Genomic DNA, 24195 nt, shown 5'->3' with positions numbered 1-24195 from the left:
CAAACGCATTTTATTACATTTTTTTTTAAATAATTAAATTCATTTATGAAATTTTATTAAAATAGTAGATTTTAAAAATATTTGAATTTCAACGAATAATTTCATTATATTTGTGAAATGTAATTGGATTCTTGCAAAAAAATTTTGAAAATAATTAAATTTTTCGAGGAATTTATTTAAAACTGTATTGAAAATAATTGAAATCCTATGAAAAATTTTATTATTTAGGAGAATAATTGAATTCTTAGAAAGAATATTATTACAATTTTTTTTAAATAATTGAATTCATGTGAAAAATGTTATTACTTGTAAAAATAATTGAATTCTTGGGAAGGATTTTATTGAAATTTTTGTAAATAATTTGATTTCTTTTTTGAAAAATTTTATGGAAATTTAAATTCCTATGTTAGTATTCTTTTTGTATTATTTGTATTTTTTTAATCGTGTTATTTAATTTAGTATTATTTTTTATTGTTTTGTAGTTTTTTTAGTATTATTTTTACAATTCTTTTAGTATTTTTTTGTATCTTTTGTATTTTTAAAAATATTTTTTGTCTTTTTTATTTTTTTAGTTTTCTTTTTGTAATTCTTTCTACATTTTCCAAATTTTTTTTGTATCTTTGAGTATTTTTATTTATTATTTTTTCTTCATTCTCTTCAATACTTTTTTGTATCTTTTGTATTTTTTAAAAATATTTTCTATTTTATTTTTTAGCCAATTTTATATGTTTATAAAACTAAAAAATAAATAAAATTCTGTTACAGATACAATGTAGTTTTTATGATTCTTACGTACTTTTTACCAATTGGTTCGATGACTTTCACGTACGCAAGGGTTGGCTTGGAATTGTGGGGCTCACAAAGTATCGGGGAAGCTACCCAGAGACAATTAGATAATATAAAGAGTAAAAGAAGGGTAAGTTCGTTCTATTTACTTTGCCTTTACTTTGTTAACTTTCTCATCCTTATTATTAATTAGAATTCTATTCATTAATTAACTACGACCTTATTTACAAAGTATTAATTAATTTTATTATACATTCAGTCAAAACATTTATCAATTTCCTGTAAATAATTTTCCATTTCGTTAATTTCAACGAAAAACGTACTTTAATTTAATAATTTTATCTTATACATTTAATTAAATAAGTAGATAAATACATAAATAAATAAATGCGACTAAATATTAACAATGGCAATAAAAATCAATAACAAAATTAACAATAAAAGTTAATGATAAAAATAATAATAGTATTTTAGTGTTAATATTAATATTACAATTAAAATATGAGAAATTATAATATTAAAATTATAATACAATAAAATAAATATTCTAAAATATGAAAACTGAATAAATAAATAAAAATTTCAAATTTATGAAAGATGGAGTCAATATTATTAAATAAATAAAATTCGAAAAATCGGTTTTTATTCTCTATCTTCTGCTTTAAGTTCTTCGAAACACGTGTGTTTTCTTTTCGATTTCATTAACTTGACCTTGATTCTTGACCTATAATCAATGAAATGACAATTTGACGTGCAAAATGAATCTCTATAAATTGAGTCGATTAATTAAATTCTATGCGCAATTTCCTTCGATGTTAGCAGTCGCGAATGCAACTTGAAGATAAGAGAATCCATGCAGAGAATTGTCAAGAAGGATTCACTTATGCTGTCAGTGAGGATTCATTCAATTCTCAAATCTTATTCTACTTGACAGACAGAAGGAACGTCTTCTTCTAAATTCAATTTTTATATTAAAAAATATCCCTCAATTATAATCAGAAACTAAAAATAAAATTAAATAGTAAAAATATTTTTAAAAAATATTAGAAAAAGTTATTTTAAATTAAAAATATTTATTAAAATTAAATATTTAATTAAAAATTTAAAAATATTAATATAGTTTGTGTAAAAATTAAAGAAGAAAATTTTATTGAAAAAAAACAAAAATTATATCAATAAAAATTAAATTTGTAAAAATTAAATAAGTAATTAAGGAGTAAACTATTAAAAAAAATTAAATAAAAAGTATTAAAATTAGAACAAATATTAATACTTCCAAATATTAATACAGAGAAGAAAAAAAAAAGTTCATTTATATAAAAAAATTTTATAATTATAATTAAAAAAAAATAAATAATAGATGAAATATAAATTGTACAGTTATAATATGAAGAATATGACATAAATTGCTGAACGGTAGATTCGGGTCGTAAATTTTCAAAATAAACTTTTATTCGGGTCACGAAACATTGTGAACATTTCCGGTTATGAGGATAAACTAAGAAATCTTATATTATATATATATATATATATATATATATATATATATATATATATATATATATATATATATATATATATATATATATATTTTATGCCCATAAAAAGATCAAATTTTTTATTACATTATTGTCATTCATTGTACAAATATGCACAACAGATATAATAATATATTCCATACACATCAATATAATAGATATTCGATTTGTATTTTTTTATCCGATTTTGCTCATATCAAATTCTCTATGACTTTTCCAAGTTTTCCAGAGGCTAAAAGATTGGAATTTTTCCAGGTTTTTAAAACCACATTTATATTTTACAAAATTAAATAATTAGTCATTATAATTTTTCCCTAAGAATAAAAATTCTTCAAAAGATTTAAATTCAAACCTTTTTGAAATTAAACAACTTATAAAAAATTGTTATAAAACATGAAGTAATCGATCATTCCGAGTCTTCGACTCGGAGCAATCGATATCTTTATGTTTTATAAAATAATTAAAATTAAAATTAATTAAAAATTAATTCAAATAAATTTTAAAAAAATTCAATTAAACTTTTTCGAAAAATTTAAATCTACTCAATTTTTAGTATGAAAATTATGAAAGTATGAAAAATTCAAATATTCAAAGATTATAATTTGAAACCATTTCAAAATTAAATTATTTCTAAAAATTCACGCCATCATACTTTCTCTCTAAATTTGAATTAGTAAAAATGTTTACCAATTGGAATTAGTGACTGACTTTTTGCTTTTGAATTAGTAAATTTCACTAATAAATTAGAAGAAATTACTATTTATTTAGTAAAATCTGCTAATTTAAAAGCAAAAAGTCAGTGACTAATTCAAATTAAAAACATTTTTACTAATTCAAATTTAAAGAGTTTAGTATTCGATTATTATTATCTAATAAATTTTAACTGAAATTCATATTTAAATCACTTTTTATTAGGAAATTTTACGAGAATTCAAAATTATTTAAATACAAAAATAAATAATTTATTAAAGAATTGAATTTTTTTTAAATTGAACTCTTAAAAATAATTTTATCAACAAATTTTTAAATATGTAACTAAAATTTTTTTTAACAAATTTTAATAACATTTTTAAGAATAGTTTTTATTTTTTGAGAAATTAGATTAAAATTGTAATGAAAATAATTGAATCTCTGTGAAAAATTTGATTGAAATAAAGAAAATTTTTGAAAATAATTGAAATTTTGCAAAGAATTTTATTAAAATTTTTGAAAATCATTGAATTTTGGAGAAAAATTTTATTATTTATAATTGAAATTTAGAAGAGAATTTTTTCAAACTTTTAACCATAATTGAATTTCTGCAAAGAATTTTATTACTTTTCAAAACAATTATATTCTTATTGAGACGAATTTTAATATTTCTTTTTGAATAATTAAATTCTTTTGTGAAATTTTATTGAAATAGTAGATATTGAAAATAATTTAATTTTGATAAATTATTGAAATTAATTAAATTTCTATGAAGATTTTATTTCTTTTTATGTTCCATTTTTTTTTTATTTGTGAAAAAGAAATTTATTTTTTTAAATTATAATAATTTTTATCATCTGATAATATCCTGAATTGTTGCTGAAATGTTGCTTAACAACATTCTTAAGGATATAAATTTTTATTTTAACTTTTCACTTGTAGCAGGTTCACCCGTACGTTGTCAAACAATTAAAATTCGAGAAAAAAAGGATTAAATTTATTTTTTCTAATTCTCAAAATTTTTATCAGCTGGATATCACATTTGTTGTTGAATTATTTATTTAATTTCACAACTTTTTCAAAAAAAAACAATTTCATATTTAATCTAGATCTTTAGTTCTTAATAATAATTTTTCTTAATTAAAAATCAGTAGTATAGGTCAGTTTTTGTCAGACAAAGAAATATTTAAATTTTTTAATACCATTTTGAAGCTAAAATATTTTAAAACTTAATTTTCAGCTTCTTATATTAATAACAATTTTTCTCCATAAAAATTCAGTAGTATAGGTGTCAGTTTTAGTCAGACCTAAAAATACTTGACTACTTTTTTCAACATTGTGATTTTGAGGATAAAAGATTTAAATATTTAATCTACAGCTTCATTTATTAATAATAATTTTTCTTATTTCTTATTTTTTCTTATTTTTTTTCTTATTTTTTATTTTCTTATTTATTTAGTCAGACAGTTTCAATATTTAAACTACTTGCTTTAATTAGTTTATAACAATTTTTCTTAATTAAGATAAGCAGTAGTAGTCTTTTTTTTATTTATTTATAATAAAAGAGACAATAATTAATAATTTTTATTTATTATTTTATTTTATCTATTTATTTCTTTATAATGAAAAACAATAAAGTGTTAATAATAGTAATAATAATAGTAATAATAATAATAATAATAATAATAATAATAATAATAATAATAATAATAATAATAATAATAATAATAATAATAATAATAATAATAATAATAATAATAATAGTAATAAAATATTGAAGAAAATAATTTGTATATCGCATTTCAGAAACATGCATTATCATGATCTATTTGTAGTTTATAGTTGATTGGATTTGTAATGCCAAAAGGACTTATTTTCCTATACGTTATAAATAATAACGAATATATACTTTATTATCACATGTGCGGTGATAATCTAACAATTTCAAAATCGACATTGCATCTCGTTTTTCAAAATGACAAAAACCCATTGTATTTTCCCTTCCACTCGAAATATAACACACTGCTCTCCATAAACGAAATGAGAATAACTATTTTTAATTAACGTTTTTACAATTTAGCTGAAATAATAATTCAAAATATTCATGTATAGCGCTGCCAAATTGAATATTCATCTTTTGATTAAGTGGTAACATAAAATTTTATGATTGCGCCCTCACAAAATATAATTTATTAATAAAATTGTTAACCATTTTCTTCCTTGTATTTCCCGAACAAAAGTAAAATAAACTAAAAAAATTTTATTAAAAATAAACTATATTCAATTTATTTTTCTTGTTTTTTAATTTTCGGTTAACAATTTTTTTTTGGAATTATTACATGTTTATTAAGTTAAGATTCAGTATTATAATAATTATTATTTAAATATTAAACTATAGACAGAGTACTGAAAAATAATGGCATATTTTAAGAACTAGTAGTACAGGTCAATTTTAGTCAGTCAAAAAATATTTAATTACTAAAAATAATGTAATTATTATATATAAAAAAAAACTTATCCTACATTATTCCTTAGGCCGTAAATTTGAAATGTTGGCTTGACGATTTAAAAAAAAAAAAAGATCATTAAAGGCTTGTCTTTCTTCTCAGCCAAAATCACTCCTTGGAGAAGTGACATCAATTTCCTGCATAATTGAATAAAACCCCTATCTCTTTACGCGAACGACCTCTATATATATTTTGCTCCTCCCAGATATTGAAGAAATCATTTAATTTTTTTTTCCTCATCTCTCTCCGAAGTGCTGCTGCTGCTTCTGCTGCCATGTCGACAAGATCTTTGCGCAGATCTTAAGAAGAAGTAGAAGAAGAAAAAGAAGAAAAAAAAGAGCGTTTCATTATGAAAACAAAGTGCTTCCTATACATCAACCTATTTAATTAAAGGTTCTTTTATTCGAAAGAGCTTTTACCGCACAATTGACGTTTATCTCATTTCGACAAAAGTCAAAAGAGAAAAAAGCGCAATTGACAGTAACCAAATTTTTTCTCAAATTTTTCTAAATATTTTTTTTAAATTTACATAAACTTTAAATTTTTTTATTTTTTCAACAATATCAGTAGTATAAGTCAATTTTAGTCAGGCATAGAAATATGTAATTATTTTTAAAAATATTTTTATAGATAATTATATTAAAATTTATATCAGCAGTATTTTTTAGTTAAATGCAAATTTCCCTCAATTAAGATTCAGTAGTATAGGTCAGTTTCAGTCAGGCATAGAAATATTTCATTATTTTTAAAAATATAGTTTTATAGATAATTTTATTAAAATTTAATCAACAGTATTTTTAAGAAAAATAAAAATTTTCCTTAATTAAGATTCAGTAGTATAGATCAGTTTTTGTCAGACCTGAAATATATAAATATTTTTTTACCTTTATATGAACAAAAATTTTATTATTTAATTTAGAATTTTCTTCATTAATAAGAAAGTAAATTTACCTTAATCAAAAATCAGTAGTTTAGATCAATTTTAGTCAGACGGCATTATTTAACTATTTATTTACTATTTTCTAGATAAAAAATTACAATATTTATTCAACAGTTTTTTTCTATTAATAATAATTTTTCATTATTGAGAATTAGTAGTGCAGGTCATTTTTAGTCAGACCTGTGAATATATAAATAAATGTTTACTTTTTGAAGACGAAAAATACCGTTATATATTCATTATACCTGTGAGTATATAATTATTTTTTTATCATTTTGAAAACAAAAACTTGCAGTATAGAATTTTAGAGCTTCTTTTATTAGTAACAAAATATTTAATTGTTTTTAATATTTTTATTTCGTTAAACAAAAATTACTAGTTCAGGAGTGCGTTCACGTAACTTTCACTTAAAAAATTTTCACATTTAATTTCCCTCAAAAAAAATTTTCACTCTTAATTTAACCAACAAAAATTTTTGTTTTCAATTTCAACAAAAAATATTTTCACTTAAAATTACACCTAAAATATTTTCACTTTCAAACAAAAAATTTTGACTTTCACTTAAAAAGTGTTCATTTACACTAAAAAAATTCTCACTTTCAATTTCGCCAGAAAAACATTTTACTTTCAATAAAAAAAATTTTCTGTAAAATTTTATGTGGAATTGTTTTTATTGTAAGTGAAAGTTAAAATATTTTGAGTTAAAGTGAAAATATTTTGCGTTAAATTCAAAGTGAAAATACTTTTCGAGTGAAAGTGGAAATATTTTTTGTAAAATTGAAAGTTAAAATATTTTGGGTGAAATTGAAAATGAAAATTTGTTGGCAAAATTGAAATTAAGAATCTTTTAAAAGTGAAAATTCTTTGAGTGAAATTCTAAGTGAAAATTTTCTCATAGGAAGTGAAAATTTTTTAATTGACAGTAAAAGTAAATATTTTTTTGGTGAAAGTGAAAATGTTTTGGGTGAAATTGAAAATGTTTCGATTGAAAGTGAGAATATTTTGAGTGAAGGGTAATATTTTGTGAGTTAAAGTGAAAAGTTTCTAAGCAACTTCTATGTTAATAAAAAATTTTCTTAAGTTGAAATCAGTAGCATAGGTAAATTGTAGTCAGACCCGACAATTGTTTTTTTTTAATTTTTAACCTTTTTGTTGATAAAAATTTTAATATTTCATCTACAGCTACTTATGTTAATAAGAAAATTTTTTAATAAAGATTTAGTAGTATAGGACAGTTTTTTGTCAGACCTGAATACATTTAACATTTTTTTCCTTTTCAAAACTAAATTGTTTTAAAATTTAATTTGCAGCTTCTTATGTTAATAAAAAAATTTCTTAATTAAGATTCAGTAGTGTAGATCAGTTTTAGTCAGACCCGACGATTTTTTTACCTTTTTGTGGAGAAAATTTCTAATATTTCATTTTCAGCTTCACTTATTAATAATAATTTTTCTAAATAAGTTTCAGTAGTACAGGTCAATTTTGGTCAGACCTGAAAATATTCTAATATTTTTCTACAGTTTTGTAGAAAAAAATTTTAAAGCAAATTTAATTTACATTTTTTTATATAAATAGTTATTATTTCTTAATTAAGAATCAGTAGTTTAGGTACGTCTTAGTTAGACATTATTTCTATTTCGAATTCTCGGAATTTACAAATTAGTAGATAAACACAAACATGTGAAGATAAAGGAATTTTTATTTACGTTGATTTAAATTTTTTAAATAGTTAAATTATATTTTATAATTTTTTTTAAAATTAATTTACTTTTATTTTCGTTTAATAGAAAAAAATTGTTGTAATCAGTCAGTTTAAAGGCAAATAACTTTTTCTTGTTAAAGTGAATGTCGAAATAAGTCAATTTTTAGGCTAGATTTTTTTCTTTTACTTTTAATTTCGAAATCAGTAGTAGAAATCAATTTTCAGTCAGACATATTTTCTCTAAATAGTCCTAATTTCAAAATCAGTAGTAAAAATCAATTTTCAGGCAGACATTTTCTTTCTGTGAATCTTAATGTCGAAATCAGTAGTGAAAGTCAATTTTTAATCTGGCAGTTATTCTGTTAATTTTAATTTCGAAATCAGTAGTGAAAGTCCATTTGCAATCAGACATTTTTTCTGTTAATCCTAACTAGCAACATATACCTCACTCGCTAACGCTCGTTCGGTTGTATTTAAACTTATTAGTTTTTACTTATTTTTTTTTTTTATTTGAACTAAGTAAATATTTACTGGACATAAATATTTTAATTTATGGTATCTATTAAATAGTTATTTGAACCAAATACAAATTACTTAAGTCAATTAAATAGAATAATTTAATTTAATAAATATTGCTTTAAATCAATTATAAAAATTACTTGATTAAATAATGCATAGTTTTTAATTAAAATAAATATTTATTTGCATCAATAAAATAATTTTTTTGAAATAACTAAACTTAGAAGGTTAGATTTTGAATGTTAGCCTGATTCTCTGAATAATTAGTAAGAAAAGGGCGAAGATACGTCCATTCTTTTCTTACTAATAGGATTTTCTGTAGGTAATGATCAGGGTGTTTTTTGAAATTTTTACTGCACTATTCTTACGCATGTCACCGTCACCAATATTGTTACAATATATATTGTAACAATATTGTTACAACAAAGTCTAGACTTTGGGTTTTTGCAAGTCTAGACAATATAGTTGTATAATAATATAAATTTTTCTTTCTAAACCAGAATTTGAACATTTACAAAATTAAAACCTTATAGTGGTTAGAAAATGTAAACAATTATTAATATTTATAAAAATATAAATTATTTTATTTAAAATCATTGTGTAATAAGACAAAAATTATGAAGTGACATTTACAAAAAATGTCATTGTACATTATACGAAATGTTATTTTTACGTATTCTCTTACTAAACCTTTCATTTTCGTCCGCTATCCTGGATTCGCCATTTTGTATTTTTAAAAAGTGACTTTGGATTCATAATCAGTGGAATTTTACTGAAAATCAGTTGAAAAGTACTAAAATATCAGTCATTCTTCACTGATTATTATTTTATTGTGATTTATTTATTAATATTGTAAATTTCTGTCAAACAAATAATTTTACTAAAAGTCAGTTGAAAATTACACTTACAGTAGTGTTTCATTCGAGCAACACGATCCGAGAAACGAACAAAAAACGATTTTCTTTTTGTTTTGATAACCAAGCTGTCATGTTCGCTCGTCTTATTGAAGTAAATTTTCATAAATGTTTATTTACATTATTCGAAGATAATTAAATCTTAAAAAATTACTATAAAAAAATTCTAATAATATTAGTTTTTAAAAATATTATAATGTTATTTTTCGAAAATAATTGAATTTCTTAAAATAATTCTTATATCCTAATTTACCTTTAAAAATTTTTTTTAAATTTTTGGTAATTCAATTATTTTCAAAATTTGCAATTAAAATTCTTCAAAAAATTGTAACAAAATACTTGAAATAAATTAATTATTTTCAATTAAATTTTGCACAATTTCAACTATTCAAAAAGGTTTCTATTGTAGACATATTTGAAAAATTTAATTGTGTTAAAAAATTATTCAAAGAAATCTAAGTATACTTATTTTTAATTATCTATAACTTAATCTATTGAATTTAGAAAAATTACATCAAGAGGACAAAACTTTGTTCTTTCGTCTACTTTTGAATAATGTTTAGAAAACTAAATTTTTATTAATGTTTATTAAAAAATTATTTTATACCTAAAAATGTTAAATTTTTTTAATTTAGGCATGATTACAATCACAGGCACACAAAAAAAAAGTTGTCTGTTCATTGAACAAGACCTACATGTCTTATAGTATTTTGGCCCCCTGAATACGAATATGAAGTCAGAATTGCTCCAGCACCCTCTGTTTTTTTTAAATCGAAAAAAACTACCCTTAAGTCTAAAATTCAAGAATTAAAGTAAAAAAAAATAAAAACACGGCTTTCTTCGGAGTAGAAGAATATATTTGTGCGTTTTCTTCTTTCAACAACTCAAATAATGTCAAAATTGCTCCACCACCCCTGTTTTTTTAAATAGGAGAAACTACCCTTAAATCTAAAATTCAAGAACTAAAGTAAAAAAATATGAAATAACCGGTTTTCTTAGGAGTAGAAGAATATATTTATGCGTTTTCTTCCTTTAACCTCTCAGAAATAATGTCAAAATTGCTCCACCACCCCTGTTTCTTTTAAATGGGAGAAACTACCCTTAAATCTAAAATTCAAGAACTAAAGTCAAAGAATGAAATAACCACTTTTTTGCGAAGTAGAAGAATATATTTATGCGTTTTCTTCCTTTAACCTCTCAGAAATAATGTCAAAATTGCTCCACCACCCCTGTTTCTTTTAAATGGGAGAAACTACCCTTAAATCTAAAATTCAAGAACTAAAGTCAAAGAATGAAATAACCAGTTTTTTTGCGAAGTCGAAAAATATATTTATGCGTTTTTTTCTTTCAACAATTTAGAAATAATGACGAAATTGCTCCATCACCCCCTGCCCTTAAATCTAAAATTCAAGAATTATAGTAAAAAATGATATAACAGGTTTTTTCCAAAGTAGAAGAATATATTTATGTACTTTTTAAAAAAGCATCAGCATTGCTTCATCACCCTCTTATTGATTTATATTGAAAAAACTACCCCTTTAAGTATGAACCCAGAGTATACTAACAACAATAAAAACAATTAGTTTTTAGCAAAAGCATACGTTCCTTTATTTTTGTTCTCATAACTAAAAAGCAGAATCAGAGTTAATTTATCATTATTTGTTGTTGAAAGAAGAAAACGCATAAATATATTCTTCTACTCCGAAGAAAACCGGTTATTTCATTTTTTTTCACTTTAGTTCTTGAATTTTAGATTTAAGGGTACTTTCTTCGATTTAAAAAAAAGTAGGGGTGGTGGAGCAATTTTGACATTATTTGAGTTGTTGAAAGAAGAAAACGCATAAATATATTCTTCTACTCCGAAGAAAGCCGTGTTTTTATTTTTTTTTACTTTAATTCTTGAATTTTAGACTTAAGGGTAGTTTTTTCGATTTAAAAGAAAACAGAGGGTGATGGAGCAATTCTGACTTCATATTCGTATTCAGGGGGCCAAAATACTATAAGACATGTAGGTCTTGTTCAATGAACAGACAACTTTTTTTTTTAATAATAAAAATTAAAAATAATTATTTTTAATTTTTATTATTTAAATACACAATTAAAAATAATAATAATACTCCGCAAAAAAGCCCAACTAATAGAAAAATAAAAAAGTAGGTTAATTTTAAATTTAGATCCAACTATTACAATGTTATAGATTTATTAAGTAATATATAACAAGTAATATTATATATATTTCTCTAAATAAAGATGTCTATTGACTTTTTAAAATTGATTTTCTTAAAAATTTCTTTATTAAAAGTATTAATATTTAAATTTTATAGTAATTGCTGTTTTAAAAAATCAATCCGGGAATATTTATTTTTGGTCCGGGAATTTAAAAATAATAATTCACTAGACACCTTGAATTAATTTTTAACTTGATATAATAATTTTAATTCACTAAAATGAATTTAATTTTAGTTTTTAATAGAATTAATAAAAAAGAATTTAAATGTTTTTGGATATCGATTTTTTTCAAAAAATAGGTTATTATTGTATTATTTTTAGTTGTCAGTTATGGGAAAGTCGAGAAGCAGTCGAGAAGTTCGGTCGATGACAATTAGAAAATTAGACGATACGATTTGACAATTAACAAAAGAATAAACAAGATGATCGTTTGAAAACCAAAGACGATAACCAAATAATCGCTCGAAAAAATGAAATTCGCGGATCGAAGTGAAACACTAACTTACAGAAATATAAGTCATTTTTCACTGATTATCCATTTAAAAAATTATTGTTGATGTCTGCCAAACAAATACAGGGTTGCCACGGACCTGGAAAACCTGGGAAACCCGGAATTGTCATGGAATTTTTTTTCAGTCATGGAAAACCTGAAAAATCTGGAATTGTCAGGGAATTTTATAAAGCCTGATACTAAAAGCTCAATTTTTTGTATTTGAGTCGTAAAAATTTCAAGTTTTCAAGTTGACATACAACTTTTTGATTTTAAATTTAGTGCTTACAATTGAAATCAATATGGCATTTCTAAATTTTAGTTTCTTTTGGTCTCTATCTTCCTTTAAATAATTTTTAAATTAATACATTTTAGAAACCCCAAAATGTTATGAAACTGAAGCTACCAACTTTTATGCAATGAAAATTTTTTCTTTTGCTAATTGTTTTTTAATGTAAGAAGCCCTTTAAAAAATTGCAATCGAAAAAAATTGCTTCTGAAGCAAGGAAATAATAATTTAGTTAAAATTTCGGGATATTTGGAAAATCTACGAAAAAATAATTAAAAATCACTAATTTCCTTGCCTTCCTTAGATCCTCTTACAATTTTTTTAAATGACTTGTCACATTAAAATAAATAATTTGTAAAAGAAAAAATTGCTTATGAGGTGAGGAAATAATAATTTTGTTTAAATAATATATGGATTTTTCGAAAATCTGTGTAAAAAATCAAAATTAATAATTTCCCCGACTTCGATCTTTTAAAATTTTTTAAAAGGCTTCTAACATTAAAATAAATAATTAGCAAAGAAAAAATTGTCATTGAATAAACGTAGGTAACTTCAGTTTCATAAAATGTTATTAAAATGCTTTTTAAAATACTGGTTTAATAATTGTGAAAAATTCTAAACTTAACTAAATTTTTAAATTTAAAAAGATTTGCTCCTCATCTTTCTTCGGAGCGTATCTCAAATAACCTTACAAATTTTAACTTAATTTTTTGTTAATAATGAAATTAAAAATTAATAACTTATTTTGTTAACAATTTACTTAAAGGATTTTATACTTTTTGTCGTAATTAGCTAAAAACATACCAAAACAATTTTATTTCTGGTTTGGAATTTTTTAAGAAATGGTCTGGAAAACCTGGAAAAGTCATGGAATTTTAAAATCGATGTCTTGTGGCAACCCTGAAATAAATAAGTAAATACACAAGTAAATAAATAAGTTCCATTACAACACAGACAGCGCAGCATTAGCGAGTGAGGTATTTACGTATATTTAAAAAAATTTCAACAGACACTACGTGCATCAACGAACCTTAAAAAATTCAACAATTTATATTATTAATCGTTTATTAAATCTATACATATATGTGATTTGTGTATATGTAGGAGTTTATATCTGCATATGAGCAGTATACATGTGTATGTAATTTATGAACATGTGTGAGTATACATGTACATGTGATTAGTGTATATGTGTGAGTATACATGTGTGGGTGTTATGCGCGCATGCTTGATATTCATAGAACACTACTGCGCATGCCTGATATTCATAGAACACTACTGCGCATTCCTCACATTGATAGAACACTACTGCGCATGCCTGACATTCATAGAACAATAGTGCGCATGCCTGACATTGATAGAACACTACTGCGCATGCCTGATATTCATAGAACACTACTGCGCATGCCTGATATTTAAAGAACACTACTGCGCATGCGTAATATTGACAGAACACTACTGCGCATGCGTAATATTAACAGAACACTACTGCGCATGCCTAATATTGACAGAACACTACTGCGCATGTGTAATATTGACAGAACACTACTGCGCATGCGTGGCACTAATAGAACACTACTGCGCATGTGTAATATTGTCAGAACAATACTGCGCATGTGTAATATTGACAGAACACTACTGCGCATGCGTAACAGTGATAGAACACTACTGCGCATGTGTAATATTGACAGAACACTACTGCGCATGCGTAACAGTGATAGAACACTACTGCGCATGCGTAACATTGACAGAACACTACTGCGCATGCGTAACATTGACAGAACACTACTGCGCATGCGTGACATTGTGAATATGTATACATTTGTGTTAATATTATTTTTAAAAGATATACATATATATACGGCTAGGGTCGGTCGGTCGGTCGGTCGGTCGTTCTTCAACTTAATATAATAAGAGATTTCAAAATCAGTAGTCAAAATCGATATATAGTCAGACATCTTCTTTCTTAATAATCATAATTTCGAAATCAGTAGTAAAAATCAATTAACAGTCAGACATCATATTTTCCACGAAAGTCCTAATTTCGAAATCAGTAGTAAAAGTCAATGTTCAATCAGACGTTCTTTTATATGCAAAGGAAAAATTCTTCCAAATAACAAAATTAATCATCGATTTTAATAGTTAAACAATATTTTCTTTTCACAAATAATATTTATATACTAAAGAAATTATTAAATTAGCGCAGAAAAACTATATTTTTCTTCAAGTGAAAATACATTTTGAGGAGAAATTTGTTCTTAATCGAAGACAAACATTTTGCAAAGAAAAACGAATAGTTGATAGGAGATTGAAAGATAAACAAGAGAGGGAATCGAGAGGGTCTAATATATATAAATGTGTGTAAGTGTGTGTATAATATGGATTTTGGAGAACGAATCTCTTTTTGGTCAAAAAAAAAAAAAAGAAAAGAAAAAAAAAGGAGGAATCCAATTAGATTTAAGGGTGGTCTTTAAAGATGTCCTGGATTAACGTCCGTGAAGCCGGAAGGCAACCGCGTGTGGTTGGTGAAGGAGTTTAAACGTTAAGCTCCTCTATAACTTGTAATTAGGCGAACCCAACATATACACTAGTCCTATATTCGCCCTCCACTCTCTTGCACCCTTGTACCTCTAATTTCTTCCAATATAAACTCAATCCTACCGTAATAATCCACCTACACATCTTTATCATTACGCTTCAAGAATTTTTCTATCTTCTTCTATATATATATATATATATATATATACATATGGATCGAAAATTTTCTCTTCTTTATTTTATCTCACAGCTGATAAATTGACAGTAAATATTTCTTAATTCCAAAACATCCAAAACATTATTATTTTGACTTTTTCTTCTTTGACCTAAAACTTTCAGATTATTTAGCAAAATAATCCTATAGTTGGAGAAGTTTTCAAAAAAATTATCTACTTTTCCTAAAAGATAAAAAAGCTATTATTTTATATAATAGCTCTAATTTCTTTACTCCATATTTCGTTAAACAAAACGTGACAATAATTATTAATATTATTTTTAATTATTTCAGCTTTTTATAAATTAATGTTTTTTATTTATAATTTGCTTCATTGGTATGTAATTTCCTTTTTAATAGAAATGAGCTTTTTTTATTATTAATAATAATTTTTTAAACTAGGATTCAGTAGTATAGATTAGTTTTAGTCAGACTTGATAATATTTAATTATTTTTTTATAAACTTTTTGATTTTTATGATTAAACAATTTCAATAATCTATTGTATTATAATAATTTTTATACAATTAAAATTCAGTGGTATAGATTAGTTTTAGTCAGACTTGAAAAGATTCAAGAATTTTTGTACTATTTTGAAGAAAAAAATGTTAACAATCAATCTATATTTTTATTTTTTAATAAGTTTCTTCTAATTAAGAATCAGTAGTATAAGTCAATTTCAGTCAGACCTGTAAATATTTAATATTTTTTTTACCTATTCAAAGATAAAGAATATCAATATTCAATCTAAAGCTTCATTCAGTAATAATAATTTTTCTTAATTAAGATTCAGTAGTACAGGTCAATTTCAGTCAGACCAGAAAATACTTAATTTTTTTAAACTTTTTAATTGTGAAAATAAAAAATTTCATAATTTAATCCATATATTTATTATTAATCATAATTTTTCTTGAATGAGAATCAGTAGTAACGGTTCTGTTTTAGTCAGACCTGGAAATATTTTTTATGTTTTTGCACCTTTTCGTAGATATATATTTTAAATAGTTATTCTACAGCTTTATTTAATAATAATAATAATTTTCTTAACTAAGAATCAGTGGTATAGATCATTTTTAGTCAGACCTGAAACAGTTTTTTAATTTCTTACCTTTTTTAAGATAAACAATTTCAATATTTTAATCTACAACTTTATTATTAAAAATTTTTCTTAATTCTAAATAAGTAGTACACATCAATTTTAGTCAGACCTCGAAATATTTAATTATTTCTTCACCTCTTCAAAAATAAAGAATTTTAATACTTAATCTACAGCCTTTCTAAATAAGAATAATTTTTTTTTTAATTTGAGATTTATTGTTTAAAATTTAAAGAATTTAAGATTAAGTAGTATAAGTTATTTTTAGTCAGACCTGAAACTACTTAATTATATTTGTTTACCTTTTTGTTCTTAAAGATAAATTTTATAATTTAATCATAATTTAATTCATAATTTAATTAAATAATTGAAGTACAGTCTCGAAAATTTTGTAATTGTTTAAATATTTTTTAATTAATTAATTATTCAAACAATTCCAAATATTTCTTAAGTAGTAATATCAAAGTTTACTCATGCGGCATTTTTGTAATATTGATATTTAAGTTAATCTATAAAAATTAAATTTTTCAATTCGAAATTGTTTGTAAAATACAACAAAAATATATAGATAATATATAAATAAATAATATAATATGAAATAAATAAATAAATAAATAATATATGGATATAATAATATACTAAAAATAATCTGTTAGATTTAATTTTTAGATTTTCATAATGAAATTTATTTAATATTATTTATTTTATATTAATAATAATAATATAAAAAGTACTGTATTAGGAGTAGAATAAAATACAATATAATTTATACAATAAAATTTAGAAATTCAGTAGAAATATCAAGAGTATAGTCAGACAATTCTTATCCACACACGACAAAAGAAAAAAATTGACTTTCTATCTTTATGTATCTGACATATACAATAGAGATATTTTCATTCAAAGTTATTATTACAGCCACGTAACTATGGAATATTTACACAAAAAAAGGAAAAAAACTAATGTAATATATTTTTCTTGAAATCGTTATATAATATCTATATTATACATGCCTCATTTGTGTTCCATTCAACATTAGCATGTTTTTTTTTCAATATTACTCGATCAAGGGTGAAATTGACGCCGAATATATAAAGGTTCCACATCGCCAAACTTCCATACTTTTCGAGTCAATATCGAGGAAGAAAAAAAAATGTAATTTCTATAAATCAAAGCCATCGAAAGGCAAATAAGAAAAATGTATTTTTCTTCTTTCCTTTTTATGTATTCTTTTTTACCCCGAACGTATATTTAATCCTCCACATGACAATTTGATGAATGCCTCAGGTTTTTATGTATTTAATTTCACAGTATTTTCTTATTATTTATTTATTTATTAATATTTATTTTTGAATTTAATTATTTTAGTTTAATTACCTACTTTTATTTATTCATTTATTTCTATTTAGTTTTTTATTTTTATTTAATTTTTTTATTTATTTATTTCGATTATTTATATAATTCAGAGTTTATATATATAAGTTTATATATTTTTTAAAATATTTGATTTAGATTTGCTTATTTATTTTCAATAATTTTTTTTATTTACTTATTTTTATTTTAAATATTTATTTGTATTTTTTTTATATTTATTTTATTTATTTTTTTGAAAAAGAAGATAAAATCTTTCATAAGGAATAAAATTGTCTTTTGTGTTTTATATAAAAATCTCTAATCGTCCTGAAAATTCAGTAGTAATTTACCTCACATGAACAACACTTTCTTGAAAATGACTTTAAGAACTCAATCTCTCGATCTTCTCGAATTTTCTTTTTTTAAAAAAATGTTTTTTCTCTCTTCTTATTTCTTTAGAAAAAAAAGGTTCTAATCTTTTTTACAATTCTTTTCTACAAAAAATTTAATTTGTGATTTTTACTTCACACTCACATTTTTGATATTATTTGGACAAACTTTTGACCTTTTCTTGTGTTTCGAATTATTAATTTAAAAAAAAATTGATTGTCTGACTAAGTATAAATATTTCAACTAAATTTTTTCTTATTCTTATAAATTGTTTCTATTGTAGAATATTTTTTATTTATTAATTTTATTTATCATTAATAATTTTGTTTACTTCCAGGTCTGACTAAAACTGACCTATACTACTGAATTTTGTTTAAGAAAATTATTATTACTCCTATTAGTTATAATTTTCCATTTATTATTAAATAAATAATAATTATATAACGAAAGGAGAGAGGGGTTTTGTTTACAATCAAGGGGCGAAAAATGGTAAATAAAAATCACAAAATGAAATGATTTTATGAAGCAATAATCAAATAAATCTAAAATATTTCGATAATCTACACATCACCGTGTTGATAGATTTACATATAATCAAACATTTGTGGCACATTGTTATCGTCAATTTGCATAATACCAAAAGCAATAAACAATGGTAGATTGCAATTGCTGAGCATAATTTCTATTGTAGATATAACCCTATTTTCACGCCCAACAATTCAATTGAAGCCTGTCTTTAGATTGCTCAAAATTCACAAATTCCATTTATTCCATATAATTCACTTCATCTCACACGATGTGACTTAATTATATATATCAATTTAAATGCATCAGCTTCTCATTATACCTAATAATTTTATATCACAATATTTATCTATATTTTTATTTTTTAATAATAATTTCTCTTATAATAAATAATCAGTAGTATAGGTCAATTTTTATCAGACCTGGAAACAATTATTTTTTTACTCCTGCAAAGATAAATAATTTTAATTTTTTTATGTACAGTTTTTTATAATAATAATAATAATAATTTTTCTTATTTAAAATTCAGTAGTATAGGTCACTTTTAGTCAGACCTGAAAATAATTAATTATTCTTTTTACCACTTGTAATAAGAAAAAATGTCAATATTTAATCTACAACTTTATCAATTAATAATAACTTTTTAATTATTTGAAAAATAGTAGTAAAGGTCAGTTTCAGTCAGACCAGAAAAATAATTATTTTTTCACTTTTTTGTAGAAAAAAATTTGATATTTAATCTTTAATTTTTTGATTTATTAATAAGAGCCTAATTTTTTTTTTAATTAGAAATCAGTAGACTTTCAATTCAATCTACAAATAAATAATTGACAAAATTTTGAAATTTTTCTTCAGATTACTTTTATACTTAAAAATCAACAAGGAATTATAATTTTCTATTAATTAAATAAATAAAATTAAAAAATTAATTAAATTAACTTTTTTAAATTTGAAATTTAGAAATTTTCTTAAAAATATAGAAATTGTTTTTAAATTTTAGAAATAGCAATGTTATTATAGTTAGTAAGGCGGCAGGTGGGAAAAGAATGGGCGTATAGTAGGGTAAATATTTTGTATATGTAAAAAAAAAGTTAAGAAAAAAGCTTCTTAAAGTATTTTATTTTATTTTAAAATGTTGCAAAAGAATTTCCCTTGGAAATCCTTTTTGCCTCGCGTTTTGGTTGGTAGAAAAGCTTTTGCGAATATAATTTCATGGAAAATGTGGAAATTGGTATCTATTATACTTCCCAGAGACTTTAAAACTTAAGAAATAAAAGAGGCAAAATGGTATGAGTGAAGAATTCATTTTTTATCGCAAATTACTTCAAAAAGCTAGTATTCTATTTATAAATTACAGGGAAAATTTGAAAAAGAAAATCTTCAATCAATATAAACAAAAAAAAAATAAAAAATTGGAATTAAAATTTAAAATTACAATTAACATATTATTTATTGAAATAAACAAAGTTTAAATGTCTTTTTCTATAAATAAAAAAAAATTTCGAAATATAGAAAAAAATTTCAAATAACAAACAAATAATTTTCGATTATAAAAGAAAATAAATTATGCCTATACAATAAAAAATAGAGAAGCAAATTTACAAAATGGAAAAAATAGAAGAATAGAAAAAAAAAATAAAAATAAATTTTAAAAATAGGAAATAAAAAATAATTAATTTCTGAATAATTAATTTTAATTATTTAATATTTTATAAAAAATATTTAATAATGCAGTGAAAAAGGAGAAAAATTTTCCCGCACAAAAATGACATTCATGTTTCGCGAATATAACAATAATGTTTATAATTAAGCAAGCAAACTTTTAATTATCAGCATTTCAATTTTACTGATGTATATATATATATATATATATATATAACACATGTCTCTTTCTCTTTTCCCCTCTCTCTCTCTCACTCACTCAACACGCGATTGTAAGTGAAACAAATTTATAAGTAAAGAGTAAATTGTGCATTTTTATTTAGTGGAACCACCTGTTTCATGTGTTATTTTTTTCCCTTTTTTTTCTTTTTTTTTTGTTTATTTTTTCAAAAATGTAAAACTGAACGTAATTGAATTGCCCCTCTAAAATATTAGATTTACAGTCAACAATTTTCAATTAAGCGAGAGACAAGTATCGACGCGAATGCATATATATGTGTGTGTGTAAGTGTGTACTTCTCGTTTCACATTTTCTATGCGACAGAAACTATAGTTCAATGTTTCCTATATATGCAAAAACGAATTTCCAGAGATTCTCGATAAGTTCAAATCAGAAATAGAAACGTGTTAATCTATCGAGTTATTTACAAAATTTACAGGAAACTTGTTTCTGTTTTTAAAAAACACGAGAGAAAAAAAATTATTTTTTTAAAAGATAAATTCTAATAGCTAGGGGAAGTGAATAAAACATTGTTTGACTATATAAACGAATTAAAAATTTCAGAATTTAATTTATACTTTTTTTTAATAATGAGAAATATCCTTTTATTAGAAATCAGTGGTTAAAAGCAGTTTTAGTCAGACCTGGAAATATTTTATTATTTATTTGTTTTTCTTACCTTTATATTGCAGATAAATACTTCAATATTTAATTTAGAGCTTTTTCATTATTAATAATTTTTTTTAATTAAAAATCAGTAGAATAGGTCAATTTTAGTCAGACCTGAAAATATTTAATTATTTTTTTACCTCTGCAAAGATAAACAATTTTAATTTTTAATATACGCTGTTTTTTACACTAAAAATAATTAATATTTCATTTTACTTTTTTTATGTACACTTATAATTTACAAAAAATGATAAAATATACTTTTTAAAAATACATATTTCCAAACTCTCGAGAATAAAAATTCCCATATTAAACTAACATTATTAAAGTAACGTTCAAAGGATTATTGCACACATCAAAAGACATATATAAAAAAAAGAAAATTGTTCAATAACACTCTTATAAACTTAGTTGAAGTGAACGAGATTCAATGCTGAAAACTTTATTAATGGCATATTACAATTCCACTGGAAAAAATCCAATAATAAAAAAAATGATCACTTTAAATGAACGACAGTATGGAATAATCATTTCTTTTTAGAACAAGATAACGTTGCTAATGAAAGGATAGGATAATTGAGTCTGGAAGGATCATATAAAAGGGAAAAAAAAGAGATCGAGAGGGAGAGAAAGAGAGAAAAAGAAAAAAAAGAGGAGAAAAATTTAGTTAAAAAATGGTAGAAAATGAAAAAAAGGAGAAAAAGAGTGTGTGTGAGAGAGAGAGAGTCGCAGGTAGAGGTAAACTTTGAAAATATGTTGAATAATTCTGCTGGGTAAATAATATGAGAATATGTGGGTTTTTATGGAAATAATATTGTCGTTTAATTGCCCAATTTATTTTCTGAAAAACCGCATAATATACGCTTGATTAGTGGATAAAGAAGAAAGTTTTGCGTATACCTACCCCAAACCACCAATTCCGTGTAATTAGTAGGCTTCCTCATATGAAGAACAAAAAGCTAATTTAAACAAGTAGCAGCTAAAACTTTATTGTTAGTTATCGAAATTTCATTACACGAACGAAATTTCGTTTCTAATTATTACAATATTAACTTTACTTTATTGATAAACTAATTTATCAATTTTATTATATTTACCTCATCATTTTCATTATATCTATCAAATATTTCTATTTACTATTTTTAGACTATTCTTGACATTAAATTTTCAAAATTTCCTTTTTTTTAAATATTTAGATTTTAATTTTAATTTTTAAATATTTTAAAATTAAAATCACTAAATTGATCAAATTTAATAATTGTAGTAGTGGAATAATAATTTAAATGGCTCTTAAAAATTAAAAATAATAGTTTAATAAGAACACAGTCAATCGTGAGGTATTAAAAAGTGTTGCAGATTAAATTAACACCAAAAAAGATTAAAGTAAACAATTTTAGTGATATCTTTTACAATGAATGAAATTTTAGTTCATTAAATTTTTTTATATTATAAGAATATTATACTTCTTCAAAATTATTTTCATTATTTCAATTCAATTATTATTTTCAAGAATTTTTAACTACAATTTTACTTTATATCAATTATTTTTAATAATTTTCGAAAAAGTTCTTTGGCAATTTTCAGAACCATTTCTTTACAATATTCAATTTCACGAAATTTCAATTATTCTTAAATTCTTTAATTAAATGCATATTAGAAAATAAAAACTTCAAATAATATAAAAGAAAATTCAATTAAACTTTTTAAAAAAAATTAATTTCAAAATTCAATTATCTCTAACAATCCACGTTATATTGCTTTTAATATTCAATTACAATCTAAAATTTAACTGAAATTCATTTTTATAAAATGAAAATCAATTTTTATTACAAAATTCTACAAGAATTTAATTATTTATATGCAAAAGTAAATAATTCATTGAATAATTGAATGTTTTTCAAAATTCAATTCTCATAAAGAATTTTAGTAACAAATTTCTAAATAATTGAATACTTTTGTCGAATTTTATTAAAACTTGCATAAACATAATTACTTTTTTCAAGGAATTCAATTATAATTTTATGAAAAATAATTGAAACGCTGCGATGAGTTTTATTATTATTAAAAATAATTGAATCCTTAAGAAGAATTTTATTACTCTTGAAAATAATTGAATTTCTGCAATAATTTGTAACTTCCCTAAAATTAAATTTTTGTCTAGTATTTTTAACTAAAATTCTTCAATAAATTCATTATTTTTAATAATTTTTAAAAAAGTTCTTTGAGAATTTCCAAATTCATTCGTTTACAATTCAATTTTACAAAATTCCAATTATTCGGAAATTCTCTAATTAAATTTTTATTGAAAAATAAAAACTTGAAATAATTTCAATAAAAATTCTATTAAACTTAAAAAAAAATTAATTCTACAGAATTGTTTGTCAAAAATATGAAAAATTAAGAATTTCAATGATTTTAGTAAAAAACTTTTTCAAAATTTAATTATTTCTAAAAATCCACGTTATAATGCTTTTAATATTGAATTATTATCTAGAAATTTAACTGAAATTTATTTTTAAAACCATTTTTATTAGTAATTTCTACGAGAATTCAATTATTTAAATACAAAAATAAATAATTTATTAATTTCATGTTTCTTGAAATTAAATTCTCATAAAAAATGTTATCAACAAATTTTTTAATTCATTAAATTCTTTGAATGAATTTTAATAAAATTTTTAAGAATAATTACATTTTTCGAGGAATTCGATTAAAATTGCATTAAAAATAATGGAAATTCTGCAATGAGTTTTATTATTTATGAAAATAATTGAAATCCTAAAAGAATTTTATTATTTATAAAAATAATTGAATCCCTGTAAAAAAGTTATTATTGATGAAAATAATTGAATTATTGCAAAGAAATTTATAAAAAAAAAATTTGTAAATAATTGAATTTCTGTAAAAAATTTTATTATTTATGAA

The 24195-nt window shown here is 22.4% G+C and overlaps 1 protein-coding gene across 1 annotated transcript in view; it reads left to right on the top strand.

Moving 5' to 3' along the window:
- The window catches only part of LOC122500971 (tachykinin-like peptides receptor 99D), a 46872-nt gene that overhangs the window by 7983 nt on the left and 14694 nt on the right, over nt 1-24195 (top strand). The window contains exon 2 of the mRNA XM_043610162.1: nt 766-916. Within this exon, the coding sequence (XP_043466097.1) occupies nt 766-916 (151 nt within the window). The remainder of the gene's footprint in view (nt 1-765; nt 917-24195) is intronic.

This window comes from Leptopilina heterotoma, unplaced genomic scaffold, assembly GCF_015476425.1.
Source record: "Leptopilina heterotoma isolate Lh14 unplaced genomic scaffold, ASM1547642v1 Lhet_192, whole genome shotgun sequence".
NCBI classification, from domain to species: Eukaryota; Metazoa; Arthropoda; class Insecta; order Hymenoptera; family Figitidae; genus Leptopilina; species Leptopilina heterotoma.
Note: the sequence above shows the minus strand (reverse complement) of the source record. Positions and strands in the feature narration are given on the sequence as shown.